The sequence below is a fragment of the Drosophila pseudoobscura genome, chromosome 2, assembly GCF_009870125.1.
Source record: "Drosophila pseudoobscura strain MV-25-SWS-2005 chromosome 2, UCI_Dpse_MV25, whole genome shotgun sequence".
Lineage (NCBI taxonomy): Eukaryota > Metazoa > Arthropoda > Insecta > Diptera > Drosophilidae > Drosophila > Drosophila pseudoobscura.
Window position 1 is genome coordinate 12,846,631 of NC_046679.1, and position 12,908 is coordinate 12,859,538.

Below are 12,908 nucleotides of genomic sequence, written 5' to 3' on the forward strand. Positions count from 1 at the left end.
GGCTGAGCGGCGAGTGCTGCCCACTCGGCACAAGCAAAAACAGAGTATAAACAAAATCGAAACAAAAACAGTGTATTTGTTTGTTGGGAGAAAAGTGCATACGGATGGCATGGCATGGAGCATGCAGATAGCGGAAAACACTCGATTCCCAGTTTGTTGGTTCACTTACAATATTCTCGCGGAGTTTTTCGGAGCAGACACAGTGGCGAAAATATACGCGACAGCGGGACTAAATTATTTATTACACAACAAATAAATCAAAAAAGGCATCAGCGTACTGCAAAACGCTTAAAAGTGGCAGCGTTCTGCTAAAAATAGGTTGTAAACAAACTGAGAAATAGGAAAGAAGCGCGCTCTGCGTCATTGACCCACTAAATTGCCTCTGTCATTGCCAACGTCGTCGTCGTCGCCGGCGAAAGAACGTGCTATCTTTGTTGCCTCTCAAACCAAACCGAAGCCAAGTGCAAGAGCTGTTGTAACATCTTCAGTAGCAGGAACACGTGCAGTTTGGCAGCCATGGCGAACCGACAAATGGCCCAAGCCAATGCCAATGCGCCAGAGAACCATCTGCGGCTATCCTGGCATGACACCCAGATGATGGCCACGCTGAGCCCCCAGACTGTCATGGACTACTTCTGCCGCAAGTCCAATCCGTTCTACGACCATTTGTGCAACAACGAGACGATACGGATGCAGCGGCTGGGGCCCGAGCACTTGCAGTAGGTTCGCTCTTCATCCACTTATCCACTTGGCTAATGATAACTTTATTCGCAGCAACATGATTGGACTGGAGTACATCTTACTGCATGTGGCCGAACCCATTCTGTATGTGATACGCAAACAGCATCGTCATAATCCCTCGGAAGCGACACCCATTGCCGACTACTACATAATTGGAGGCACTGTTTACAAGGCGCCCGATTTGGCAAACGTCATCAATGCACGCATAGTATGTACTCCATTAATGTACTATTGAGAGCAACCCAAGGCTAAGCTAAGCCCATTTGATTTCAGCTCAACACTGTCGTCAATCTTCAGTCTGCCTTCGAGGAGGCCAGCAGCTATGCCCGGTATCACCCCAACAAAGGATACACTTGGGATTTTTCCTCCAACAAAGTTTGTAAGCATCAATACGTGTTTGCAAATTCTCTGTTTCCTGTTTAATTCGAATATTTTCTGCAGTGTCCGACAAGTCCAAGTCGGACAAAAAAGATGCCAACGCTGTGAAGGATGAAAACAGCGGCACTCTGTTTCAGAAGCAACGTGTGGACATGCTGCTGGCCGAATTGTTACGCAAGTTTCCACCGCCCATACCTCCCATGCTACAGAATCTCCAGCAGCAGCCCATGGCAGCGGGGGATGAAATGACACCCGGCGGTATCAATGCAACCGATATGAACAATGCCACGGGGCCGCTGGATATAAAGACAGAGGGTGTGGACATGAAACCCCCACCCGAAAAGAAGTCCAAGTGATTATGTTAGTGTGTATTTTTGTTCGTCGGTTGTTGGAGATTAAAGTACACTGGAACTAAGACTTAGCTAGGGTAAAGACAAAATGTTTGATTTAATCCTTAGCACTCGGTGCTTCATCTTTAGCGGCGACCTTCAGGGTCTGACTCTTCGAGTGCATCGTCATGCAGTGGTTGGTGTACTCCAGTATACTCTTGAACGGCTGCTTGCAGATGTTGCATGGCACAGTCTTTGTGGGCGTACGGTAAACACCAGCATGGGCAACGTTCTTTGGCGCCTTTTTCACGGACGGCGGTCCCATGGCCTTGGCTCCATTAGGGGCAGCTAGAATAGTAGATAAATCGGCGTTAGAACAGATCCATCCTGTCTTTAGATAACTTGAAAGCTTACCCTTTCCAATTGGTGTTGTAATTTGAAGAGGCGGTGCCTTGTGTACACTCAAAACTGGTGGACCACCGCCACCTACAGTAGCTATTTTAGGTAGCTGCGCCTTCTTAACATGATTAAGTTCTGTGAACTCCAGCTTGCGCTTTTCGGCTGGTGGTATTTTGTCACAGTTCTGCATCAGATGAATGTGCAGAGCACGCTCCAGGGCGAAGTTCTTGTCACAGAACTTGCAACGATTCTTGCTCCCGCCAGTGGCACTCGGATTGCCGTTTAGTTTCTTTAGGGTCTTGGGTCCATTCTCTACCATGTCGTGCATGCGAACATGCATATCGTGCAGGCTCTTCACACGGAAAGGTGCTCCGCAAGACTTGCAATTGAAGACTGCATCAGATGCGGGCTGAGTTGGGGCCTTCGAAGTGGCTGGAATGATATTTTTGGGACAACTGATCCCTGTGGTGGCTAGGGACATGCGCGAAATGCCAGATTTGGTCTTGGGTATAGGCAAAACGCTCCGGCGGCTTACTGGTAGCCCGCCGCCTGCGCCCATCTTGCGGGATGGACTGTTCAGCGTAGTTTTCACTACAACGGACATGCGTTGTTTGAAGGAGTAGGTGCGCGTTTCGACAGCGCCTGTCGGCAAGATTGAGCGTCGTGGACGCGGCAAGGTCCCAGAAGCTTTAGGAAGTAACGATACTCGCTTTTTGGTGGGTTCGAAAGTTAATGGTTTCGAGGTCGACGGATTCATCGTGCTGGATATCTTTAGAGCCTTGGCAAGCAGCTCGGAGACTTCCTTGACAACATCAGTGACTGGAGGAGTCTCTTTTACATCTTTAACTTCTGGAGAACAAGCGAGAACCGACGTATCCTCATTGGACACTGAAACCCGGATCGGTTTAATACAGAATTACGGGAATACTGGGGATAGGGACAAGGCTCACCTTCGGTAATGTTCTCTAGGACTACATTTGCACTTAATGGGTAAACGGTGTTGAGGATATTCGGCTTAGCAACTTCCTGCATTGAGACTTCATCCGTGGTGGAGTCTTCAGTCTTCAAAGTATTGAATTTCACGGTGGTACCCGTCAGTTCCAAGGAGCTGGAAATAGTTGAATTATTGCCGCCTGGATTCTCATCGGGCAGTGAGTTCTCCTTGTTCTCCGCATTATCCACTTCGACAGGCATTGCCAGCGACTCTGCTGCCATGATTTTCTTTGAGGGAGTTGAGCTTAAAGCGTTGTGCTTGTTCAACAAGCAGTAGTCGAATGGTTTCAATGGCGAGTTCGGCTCAGAATTAATGAGTGCCGAGTGGTGTAGATCCTGGAGGACGGCCCGTTTCATCTCCTTATCTTCTACAGTCTTGTCCAAATTAGCTTCCATCTTGGAGCTGTGCATCTCCATATATTGACTGTTGTGGCTGACCACTGCAGATTGCCATTTGCTGACATTGGACAGCGTGTCGTCAGCATCAAAGGACAAGTACATGGAAATACTTTCCTCGTTGGCCGCGATCGAGCGACGGGAGTCGTCCATTACTGTCCTCGTTATTTAGTTTCGTCTGGTTAATAATTTGCCCAATTGGCTACTCAAAGTAAATTTGATTTGTCTAAAAGAAACGCCACTAACAATGAAAAACAATTTGCGAACGCCAGAACCGACGCTGTACCAAAAACAAAGCCGCTAATATTTAAAAAAGATTTTCCAACACTAGTCATTCGAAAAAATGCAATAAATATCAATAATTTTCGTAACTCTTATTTTCCGAAACACACTCGACACGGCACAACTATATACTGAATATGGTAAAATAAACTAATTCAGCACTTGAAAGTTTTTCATTTCGTCGCCTTCTTTGATTGAATAAAATTACATAAAATACGAACGGCCGGTATATTTACCGTATTTTTGAAAATGAGACGGTATATTTTCAGTATATTTCAGTATATTTTATCCTTGTTCTCTTTTTCACAAAATGGCCTTTGCGCATACCCTAGGGCAGCGGGTATTATAGGATTTAGGAAATGTTTGTCATACATGCCAGCAAAGACGTAAAGTTCCATACACACTACGTTACACACTTACCTCTTTCCTTAAACCTTATTTTAAAAAAAGGACTTTTAATTAGTCAATCTTGTAGGAAATTAATTCATCAATAGAATATGTGCACAGCGCTGCGAGTCCTATTTAGCTAGTAATATCAAATCGAATATTCAAATCAAGGAATATGGTTTCAATCCTTGACGGAGAGCGATTAACCCTTTGTTGGCCAAGGGGTATCTTCGTATATCACCGAAAATAATAACAATTTTACCATTTTAGCGCAGTTCAGGTGAAAGATATCATGGTCCTTTTTTAAGTAAAGATGAATGTATTATTTTCGGCCGCTTAACCTATGTTTAAATAAATGGGGCTTAAGTGGGCTAAGCTCGTTTCTTTCAGACGGGTGGTCAGACCGATATACCGATAAATCCACTGTTGATGTATATACAAAAATTCGCGTTGGAGGAGAAAAATCTTATTTGCCAAAATCTATTAAAAGTAAATACTGTTGCTGAATTTTGATAACAAGTTCCTGTAAGTCCACAAACGAGCTTAAACCTACCGAACCACATATCTGCGCACCAGTACAGACACAGTCGACACAAGCATCCGGGATTTTTTGATTGTGTGTGACTCACTGGGAACACAGATTTCCCCCAAACACTAGACAACGTCGAAGTCGCACCCACTTGTTAAGTCATCAGTTTGAGGCAATCAAGTCTAAAAATGGCTGCTGTGGAGAACGAACCGCGCACAGAGCTCCAGGAGCTGCAGCTGAAGTCAGCTACAGTGGCAGATGAATCGCTGGAAAGCACCCGCCGCATGCTGAGTCTCATGGACGAAAGCAAGGAGGCGGGCATTCGTACCCTGGTAGCCCTTGATGATCAGGGAGAGCAGTTGGATCGCATCGAGGAGGGAATGGACCGCATCAATGCTGACATGCGAGAGGCCGAAAAGAATCTCAGCGGAATGGAGAAGTGCTGTGGCATCTGCGTAATACCCTGGAAGAAGGTGAACATCAAAGATGATGGAGACAGCGCCTGGAAGGGCAACGACGATGGCAAAGTTGTGGCCAGTCAGCCCCAGAGAGTGATCGATGAGCGCGAGCGCGGTGGCATGGGTGCACCTGCACAGTCTGGCTATGTGGCACGAATAACCAACGATGCACGCGAGGATGAAATGGACGAGAATCTGGGTCAAGTGAACTCAATGCTGGGCAACTTACGAAACATGGCCCTGGACATGGGATCTGAGCTGGAGAATCAAAACAAGCAAGTCGATCGTATCAACGCCAAGGGCGATGCCAACAACGTTCGCATGGATGGCGTGAACAAGCGCGCAAACAACCTGCTCAAGAGTTAAATATGCACAAAGAAAACGGACTCGTATCTCAAATCAATAACCAAGCCGATAACCCAATCCCCCAGATTAATTCGAACCCCTCTTTACTTCTGCCCTTATGGGAAGAAAAGCAAATGTTATGGGCACAAAACTGTAGCAGTTGTAGAAGCCAGTGGTTGCTACCCCGATATTTATACTATATATTATATACATATACAAGTAGAAGAAGAAAAACAGGACTATACTATGCAACAAACCCATCTATACACTATACAAGCACTCTTTTGTACAACCAACTGAAGGTACCAATTACTTACGTTCGACTACTAAATGTACATTTATGCGAAAAGCAAAGCCCAATTACTACTGTTACTATTACTATACATGTGTACAAACAAAAGCAACCGACCCGAGCGTTGCGGAGCCCAATTTTACTGAGATTTACCTTATAATGTACTCTGTTTTTGGTACACACTTTTTGAGGCATTTTACCTATGGAACTTGTGGAATAATCAAACCTACACATACTATACTATAAATGTAACTATTGAGATAAATATGAATGTAATGTACTATTGATGTATTTATGTACAACCCGTAGACCCGAACCGAGCCCCCGATATCCCACCCACAGGCACGGCATCTGAAGTCACTTGCTCTCATGCGGAGGATATGAAGCAAATTTAAGGGGTGGTGGGTGTCATATCGTAGCCAATTTTATGAATCGTTTGTTATACATTAGATACATGTAATGGGACCCCTTGTTTATTGAATTGATCACTTGAAATGTTTGGTCCAAAACGTTCTATTGAATGAATACGAATTGAGATTTGAACTTCGCGGAAATCGTACAATTATATAGTTTAATTATTTCCCAAATAAACATAGACATCAGCCCAGTTTCAACCAACTAGTTTAAGTAAATGGAAATTGTTGTTTTGAATTGTCTCAAGAAATATGCTGAACCAAGCTGTTTGTGCGCAAGATATTGCTCGTTAATTAATGTATGTATTATGAATGTCCGTATTGTATACTGATTAGATAACTTATTTTATTGCTTCTATTATTGCCACATAGCTTACATTCATAGCTGTTAAATTGCAATTATATGAAATCAAATGAATTTATTGCACTTTACAGAAGATTTGGATTACAATTATGCCACTCGAAAATAGTTGTACGTCGCTATATAGCAGGTGAAGTTTTCGCCACAATCTTCGGCTGGGGCAAATTCAATTTCCGGCGCTGCCTCCACTGGAATGTAAACGATGCTGCCGCGCGTCAACACAATCTCTTTGAGGCCGGCACTGGTGTTCACCCGCAATGTGCGCGAGCCCTCAAGCGTTATTAGAATGGATCCGTATGGCTGAATTTGCAACTTATAGTTCTCAACGGTATGCTTAATGGCCACATGAATCACCGCAAAGTCGTCCACGGGTGGGACGTACACCTGGACGTTTTCGTCAATGTGATAGGGCAAGAAGAGCTTGCGGCCAGCGTCTGCGCCCTCAAAGATGACAGAGGCTATCAACTGCTCTACGTCTTTATACTTTGGCGTGAGCCCAGCGCGTATCACATTGTCCGAGCAGGCCATACACTCGACGCAGTCGCCGTCCAGATACGCGTGGATCTCATTGGCACCCAGGTAAATGGCTTGGCCCGGTTGCAAGTGTACCAGATTCAAGAAGAAAAGCGATAGCACGCCCACATCCCCAGGAAAGTCCGCGTTTACCTTGTTGAACACGTTCAGAAGCTCATTGAATTTCAGTTCTGTAAAAAAAAGGTTTACCTGGGGGTCTACCTGGTCTTAGTTGAACTTACCTCTCTGATAGTTTTTGGCTATATCTTTAATGCACTTGGCCACGTCAGCCTCTTTAGAATTCATCAGCTTCTCGTAGCACAGTTTAAGGGTCTCGGAACTGGGACTTTGATGCAGTTTATCCACAGCCTCCTTACCGATGAGCTTTGAAAGGGGCTGGAACTCGTCAATAAAGTCTCGAATGTCCTCGACGGGCTGGAATCCAACTAGAGCCACAAACGGGGTCAAAGCTATGGCCAACTCTGGCTTGTGATTGTCGTCCTTGTAGATCTCTGGACGTTCCTTGTGCAAGCGTTCGGCCTCGCATTTATTTGGATGAACTTGTATGCTCAGAGCTTTGCTTATGCTCAGCACCTTGAACAGGTACGGCAAGTCCTTTTTCAGCACCCGATCCAAAGTCTCGCCAGTTTCCTTCACCACAGACACCCCACAGATGTGTGTGCCCATCCACATTTCCGCATAGCTCTCCTCCTCATTCAGCGTAAAGTCCGGATCGTTGGCCATGGCCAGTTGGGCGACGGCCGAGTTGATCCCCTTGCGTCCCCAATCATAGTTTTTTACCCATCCAGTAAGCTCCATTTTCGTGTGCCCTGACTGTGTTGCAACTTTACTTTACATTTAAAAAAAAAATTTACATTTTACGTCATTTTGCGACCTTGCACTTTATATAAATATTTTATTTTATTTTTTAAAAAACAGCTGATTTTTTTTTCCAAAAATTTTACAACATTTCTCCAATGTCAAATGAAAAACAAGACTCAGAGTTGCCACGTTGGTGGGTTTTCTGACAGGGTGGTACAACTGTGATATAGTTCGTTGCTAGATATGTTTATTATTTTTATTTGTTATTTTAAATCAAATCAAATATCGAAATCGGGTAATTTGATTTCCGATCATGAAAATATATAATTTTGTTAGATAAGTAAACAAACCCTCTGGCAGCCCACTTATTTAAGAGTTGCCACATTATTCATTTAAAAAAAAAACAAAAAACAACCTAGAAACTGTTAATGCTATCGAATTTTGAATTAAGATTTAACTTTTTATTTTTTATAAGTCCAACACACACAATTATAAACTTTTATTTATATCTATTATAGCACGATCGTCAATCATTTGGTTTTCGTGTTCTCGTCGTCTATTTTGTCTATTACCTGTTTTAAACAGTCCTTCGTTGACGTCTTTTCCAAATCGCAGATGCGCGTGAGGTCCATTGTTGCAATCTGCTCAATCATCTCTTTGATTTTTTCCTGCTTAATTATTGATTTTACAGACTGTCTTATTCCTGGTCGCCCGCCAGTGGCACCTGTGGTCTTTGGCATCGTCTCCGAGGAGTCGTTTTCGATATCCTTGCCCTTGGCGCGATAGTGCTGCTCGATAATCTGGCGTATCTTCAGCTTGGTTGCCGCCCGCGATGTTCGCGAGGCTTGTCCCAGGGCCAGGTTTCGTAGTTCCAGAAAATTGATCTCCTTAGTTGGAGCATCGGGTGTGTCAACCTCAGGATCAATGTTGGCATTGAGCTCAATGGAGGTCTCTTCCACAGTCGCCACAATGCCGTCATCATCATCCAGATTTAGAAACTGGTCCTCCTTGGCTTCAGGCACTTTATTTTCCTTGGGGATCTCCACTGTAGGCACTGGATCTGCTGTTACTGGTTTAGGCTCCAGCACTTTTGTCTTTTTTACTTTTGTTTTGGTTTTCTCTTTCAGTATTGCCGGCGGCGTCGTTGCCCGTTTCTTGAGGATGCCTATGCAAGGCTTTGTCTTAACTCGAACCGGCAACAGGGAATTGTATTGTATGCCGATGCTGTTGAAGCAATCGACAAACTCCAAGGTGTCGAAATCATCCTGCAGCGATGACCATAGCTCCGTGTTATGCTTGTTTTTGGCTTCCACCAAAAGATGGGTATATCTGGCTATTTCAGCTTGGGTGTAATTCATAGACTCATCCTTGCTGTAGGTCCATTCATCACGAATTTCCATGAAACGGGACACTCCACTTTGGGCAGCCAAGTTGGCAATGTGTACCGACACATTAGGGGTGGCGCTCTCCAAGCGATGCAGCCGAGACAGGGCCGCTCCGCCCGGATAGTTTGTTCCCGAAATGACAAGCAAAAACACGGTGACAAAGACATTTAGTAGAAGATGACCGACGGACCCCAAAGCCAGGCAGCTATGCCACGTCGACTTGGCACAGTTCATCCATCTGAGGGAAGAAGAACAATAAATCTGGTAATGTCCCAGTAGTTTTTCTCACTTACATGCGTTGGCAGGCGCAAGCTGCGGCTATGTTCAGCACAGGAAATACATATATGATGAAACGCAGCTCTTTGTGGGGAAGTACAGAGTAGAGCAGTACAAAAACCAGCGCTGACAAAGCCAAGGGACGAATTCTGGGCTCTAGGACACAACCGATTGGCACAAATAATAACGATGCTCCCATAGCCCGAGGCAGGGCCGAGTAGAAGTACCAAAGGAACGGTGACGTGCCCCAGTTTGAGCTCTTATTAAGAATGGTATTATACCATAGTACCTCACCCTCGGGCCAGAGCAGGCGCCGCCAGAAGAAAGAGTCCACGAGCACTGAGGCGGCCAAAATGCAAACGCCCGCTGGCAAAGCAATCTTCAACAGCCTTAGGATAATGCGAATAGTCAGATGGTCAATAGTTAGGGACATAGGTATTCATCAACACACCTATCAATGGACAGCTGCCGCTGCAGTAAGTTAATGGCTAGCAGTAGTCCCAAAAAAAGGGCCAACTCCGATCGAAAGACCAGTATGGCAATGCCAGAGCACACAATGAATGGCTTCTGTTGGCCGCGCATCCAATAAGCAATAGCATAGAGCACTGTAACATCAACATTTTTTAGTTAATTGGTCATACAGGCACTTTGAATACTTACCTATGGGCAGAGCAAATATGTTGGGCAGTGGACGCGTCATGTAGAACATGAAATGAAACTGCGTTATTGTTATGGCCGTGAACCACAGACGCACCTCCACCCCGTAGATCTTTGTCACAGCCTGACGCAGGTTGTTCCAAGCTAGGGAAATGGCTCCAGCTAACACAAGGCGCACTGGAATAGGAACGAGAATTAAAAGAGGCGACATTTTAATGTACAAAATGCTTTTACCTACATATTGTGCCCAGAACTTATTGAGCCTCAGAGTCTCGAAGAGCAGCACAAATGGTGCCGACAGCATTGACACCACCAGCGGGCCAATAAAGGTGCGGGGTACTACGCCAGGATACTCATGGTGATCATACTGATGGATTAGAGATGCAGAACGTATATCAGTGATTCGAATGGGGTATTAAGTAGCTTTTACGTTTGATTACCTGAGTGAAATTGCTGCGCAAGTACAAAATGTCATGCATGGCCTGCAAGTTAAAGCTCTCCTCCACTTTGGTAAAGGGCGTGTAGACCAGATGGGCCGCCGCCGTCAGAAGCACCAGCATATCCACGCCCATCTTTCGGTATCGTCGTTGGTGTATCAAAAATGCTTAAAAGCTGGAGTCAGTATTGGACCATTACATAATGGCCATGTTTGTTTTGACATCAATTTATAGATATATATACAATTTGGACTTGTCTTGTTATGATGATTCTATCATCAATAGCCAAGGTTCCGGCCGGTATCGCACGCTCTTTGTTTTGAACAAACTACACTTCAACGACTATTCTACAGGGCATTCGCAAAAAACCAGCATTTAAATACATATATGGCTTATATGGAGTTGTTCCAAATGTTCCAAAATAAATCGAAATATATAAATAGAAGACGAAACAGCAACCACAACAAGAACAAGAACAAAACAACAGGTCCGTGATATAGCTTAGAGGTGTCAAACTATCGATGGCACAATCGATAGTATCGATGTTTTGTGCTAATATCGATGGTTTCATGATACCCCGCCTCTACTTGGATTTTGAAAAGTGCAGTGATGTCAACCGAAAAACTTGAAGATCTCTTTATTCATTAATCAGAAAACATAGGCAACTCATTGCGAAAGGATCTGGTCAAGTGGGTGTTATTGTAACTGACAATTCTTTAAAAACGACACCTACTCCTACTGCCTACTGCTTAAATTTAACTGTGCAAGACTGCTTGAGCCAAGAAAATTTCAAGTTTGGGCTGAGCATGATTATCTTTTTTAAAAGTAGCACGTTCGCATATAAATTGTTCAAGGTTTAAATGTTGGCAGGCAGGTCTGTTTCTTTTTGGAAGAGAAATAAAAAAAGGCTTTTGATAGTTGCAGATCGCTCAACAATGAGCCTTGCCACCATATAGATGACCGATTTAAAAAATAAGGATTTATCTAATTTTGCTTGAAAAATAGCTTTTCAAACGTTTCTAGTTACTATCGATACTATCGATTTTTTGAATCATTCTATTCACAACTATCGATTGGCGCCACTATCTCCATTTTGGTTTTCAAATATTCAAGTCATTCTTTACTTCATCTTGTCTCTGGAAACTGCAAAAAAAAAATTACGATGAAAGACCTCGCATTGTTTCACAACAAGAATTTGCAAAATTACGCAGGTTTAGAAATCAAGGATCTATATGTGATATACAAGAAACTGCAGATGGAGTTGGAGCTTATCCAGGTGCAAGAAGATTACATTATAGAGGAGCAACGTAATTTGAAGAAGGAATTCATACACGCCCAGGAGGAGGTGAAGCGTATAAAAGCAGTACCCTTGGTTATTGGCCAGTTTCTAGAGCCAGTTGATTCAAACAATGGCATCGTAGCTTCTACCACTGGCTCAAACTACTATGTCCGTGTTCTGTCTACCATTGATAGAGAGCAACTGAAGCCGTCGGCATCGGTGGCCCTGCACAAGCAGAGCAACTGTTTGGTGGATTTGGTACCGCCAGAGGCTGACAGCACCATCTCTATGCTATCGGCGGATGAGAAGCCCGATGTGAGCTACTCGGACATTGGTGGTCTCGACATGCAGAAGCAAGAGATTCGCGAGGCGGTTGAGCTGCCACTCACGCATGCTCATCTTTATAAGCAAATTGGTGGGTACATATCATAACTTATTTTGTAGGTTAACTTTTGAATTGTCCACCTCAGGCATTGACCCTCCTCGTGGCGTCCTACTTTACGGCCCGCCGGGATGCGGCAAGACTATGCTGGCCAAGGCTGTGGCACACCACACAACCGCCAACTTTATAAGTGTTGTGGGCTCGGAGTTTGTTCAGAAGTACTTGGGCGAGGGGCCACGTATGGTGCGCGACCTTTTCCGCCTGGCAAAGCAGAATTGTCCGTCGGTCATCTTTATTGATGAAATCGATGCCATCGCCACCAAGCGCTTTGACGCACAAACGGGCGCAGATCGCGAAGTTCAGCGCATACTGCTAGAGCTTCTCAACCAAATGGACGGCTTCGATGAAACAACCAACGTTAAGGTGATTATGGCCACTAACCGGGCTGACACTCTAGATCCAGCTCTGCTCCGTCCGGGGCGCATGGACCGTAAGATAGAGTTTCCCTTGCCAGATCGTCGTCAGAAGCGTTTGGTCTTCACGACCATAACCTCCAAAATGAATCTGGGGGAGGACGTTGACTTGGAGGACATAATAGCACGTCCCGACAAGATATCCAACGCAGACATTAATGCCATATGCCAGGAGGCCGGCATGCATGCCGTTCGTGAGAATCGTTATGTCGTCAATGCAAAGGATTTGGAAAAAGGCTACAAAGCAAGCGTGCGCAAGGATGAGGCCCAGCACGAGTTCTACAATTAAAAACCAAATGTATTAACAATAATAATAAATTGGCGAATAGCGCATTCGTTGAAACTTTTAAATTGTTCCCGCCGGTGTCTGGGAGGAAGGCG

General features: G+C 44.6%; 6 protein-coding genes across 8 annotated transcripts; 3 read left to right on the plus strand and 3 right to left on the minus strand.

The window, feature by feature from the left end:
* The first annotated feature begins 37 nt into the window (after positions 1-37).
* On the plus strand, positions 38-1,540 carry MED6 (mediator complex subunit 6). Its single transcript, XM_001358551.4, has 4 exons — positions 38-719; positions 775-949; positions 1,015-1,120; positions 1,183-1,540. The coding sequence occupies exons 1-4, from the start codon at positions 517-519 to the stop codon at positions 1,473-1,475; spliced, it is 777 nt and encodes a 258-aa protein (XP_001358588.3). The 5' UTR covers positions 38-516; the 3' UTR covers positions 1,476-1,540.
* On the minus strand, positions 1,473-3,654 carry LOC4801510 (uncharacterized). Its single transcript, XM_001358552.4, has 3 exons — positions 2,798-3,654; positions 1,863-2,735; positions 1,473-1,796 (listed from the first exon to the last, which is right to left on the minus strand). The coding sequence occupies exons 1-3, from the start codon at positions 3,387-3,389 to the stop codon at positions 1,567-1,569; spliced, it is 1,695 nt and encodes a 564-aa protein (XP_001358589.2). The 5' UTR covers positions 3,390-3,654; the 3' UTR covers positions 1,473-1,566.
* Positions 3,655-4,288: 634 nt separating this feature from the next.
* Snap24 (Synaptosomal-associated protein 24kDa) lies at positions 4,289-6,218 on the plus strand. The gene is made up of 2 exons (XM_001358553.4): positions 4,289-5,777; positions 5,839-6,218. The coding sequence occupies exon 1, from the start codon at positions 4,623-4,625 to the stop codon at positions 5,256-5,258; it is 636 nt and encodes a 211-aa protein (XP_001358590.1). The 5' UTR covers positions 4,289-4,622; the 3' UTR covers positions 5,259-5,777; positions 5,839-6,218.
* A 39-nt stretch (positions 6,219-6,257) lies between these two features.
* Positions 6,258-7,786, minus strand: Mpi (mannose phosphate isomerase). The gene is made up of 2 exons (XM_033376411.1): positions 7,059-7,786; positions 6,258-7,007 (listed from the first exon to the last, which is right to left on the minus strand). Exons 1-2 carry the CDS (start codon positions 7,633-7,635, stop codon positions 6,394-6,396), a joined length of 1,191 nt encoding a protein of 396 aa, XP_033232302.1. The 5' UTR covers positions 7,636-7,786; the 3' UTR covers positions 6,258-6,393.
* Positions 7,787-8,113: 327 nt separating this feature from the next.
* Positions 8,114-10,901, minus strand: Alg12 (Alg12 alpha-1,6-mannosyltransferase). Of its 3 annotated transcripts, XM_015181799.2 has the most exons (7): positions 10,638-10,901; positions 10,397-10,560; positions 10,191-10,323; positions 9,960-10,133; positions 9,751-9,904; positions 9,317-9,688; positions 8,114-9,261 (listed from the first exon to the last, which is right to left on the minus strand). In XM_015181799.2, the coding sequence occupies exons 2-7, from the start codon at positions 10,526-10,528 to the stop codon at positions 8,169-8,171; spliced, it is 2,058 nt and encodes a 685-aa protein (XP_015037285.2). In that variant the 5' UTR covers positions 10,529-10,560; positions 10,638-10,901; the 3' UTR covers positions 8,114-8,168. The 3 variants fall into 3 exon arrangements, with proteins under 3 accessions (XP_015037285.2, XP_001358592.3, XP_015037284.2); XM_001358555.5 differs by having other exon boundaries at positions 10,397-10,901; XM_015181798.2 differs by lacking the exons at positions 10,397-10,560; positions 10,638-10,901 and having other exon boundaries at positions 10,195-10,327.
* Positions 10,902-11,465: 564 nt separating this feature from the next.
* Rpt3R (Regulatory particle triple-A ATPase 3-related) lies at positions 11,466-12,878 on the plus strand. The gene is made up of 2 exons (XM_001358556.5): positions 11,466-12,087; positions 12,143-12,878. Exons 1-2 carry the CDS (start codon positions 11,556-11,558, stop codon positions 12,814-12,816), a joined length of 1,206 nt encoding a protein of 401 aa, XP_001358593.3. The 5' UTR covers positions 11,466-11,555; the 3' UTR covers positions 12,817-12,878.
* The last annotated feature ends 30 nt before the right edge of the window (positions 12,879-12,908 follow it).

Bases quoted from the DNA above. Each gene is read 5' to 3' on its own strand.
- MED6 (XM_001358551.4), top strand. From the start codon at position 517: ATGGCGAACCGACAAATGGCCCAAGCCAATGCCAATGCGCCAGAGAAC. The intron at 720-774 runs GTAGGTTCGCTC...CTTTATTCGCAG, and splicing joins CTGGGGCCCGAGCACTTGCA to CAACATGATTGGACTGGAGT. The intron at 1,121-1,182 runs GTAAGCATCAAT...TATTTTCTGCAG, and splicing joins TTTTTCCTCCAACAAAGTTT to TGTCCGACAAGTCCAAGTCG.
- LOC4801510 (XM_001358552.4), bottom strand. From the start codon at position 3,389: ATGGACGACTCCCGTCGCTCGATCGCGGCCAACGAGGAAAGTATTTCC. The intron at 2,736-2,797 runs GTGAGCCTTGTC...TCCGGGTTTCAG, and splicing joins CCTAGAGAACATTACCGAAG to TGTCCAATGAGGATACGTCG. The intron at 1,797-1,862 runs GTAAGCTTTCAA...CTACTATTCTAG, and splicing joins TACAACACCAATTGGAAAGG to CTGCCCCTAATGGAGCCAAG.
- Snap24 (XM_001358553.4), top strand. From the start codon at position 4,623: ATGGCTGCTGTGGAGAACGAACCGCGCACAGAGCTCCAGGAGCTGCAG.
- Mpi (XM_033376411.1), bottom strand. From the start codon at position 7,635: ATGGAGCTTACTGGATGGGTAAAAAACTATGATTGGGGACGCAAGGGG. The intron at 7,008-7,058 runs GTAAGTTCAACT...TTTTTTTTACAG, and splicing joins AGCCAAAAACTATCAGAGAG to AACTGAAATTCAATGAGCTT.
- Alg12 (XM_015181799.2), bottom strand. From the start codon at position 10,528: ATGGGCGTGGATATGCTGGTGCTTCTGACGGCGGCGGCCCATCTGGTC. The intron at 9,689-9,750 runs GTGTGTTGATGA...CATTATCCTAAG, and splicing joins CGGCAGCTGTCCATTGATAG to GCTGTTGAAGATTGCTTTGC. The intron at 9,262-9,316 runs GTAAGTGAGAAA...TTCTTCCCTCAG, and splicing joins GCTTGCGCCTGCCAACGCAT to ATGGATGAACTGTGCCAAGT.
- Rpt3R (XM_001358556.5), top strand. From the start codon at position 11,556: ATGAAAGACCTCGCATTGTTTCACAACAAGAATTTGCAAAATTACGCA. The intron at 12,088-12,142 runs GTGGGTACATAT...TGTCCACCTCAG, and splicing joins TCATCTTTATAAGCAAATTG to GCATTGACCCTCCTCGTGGC.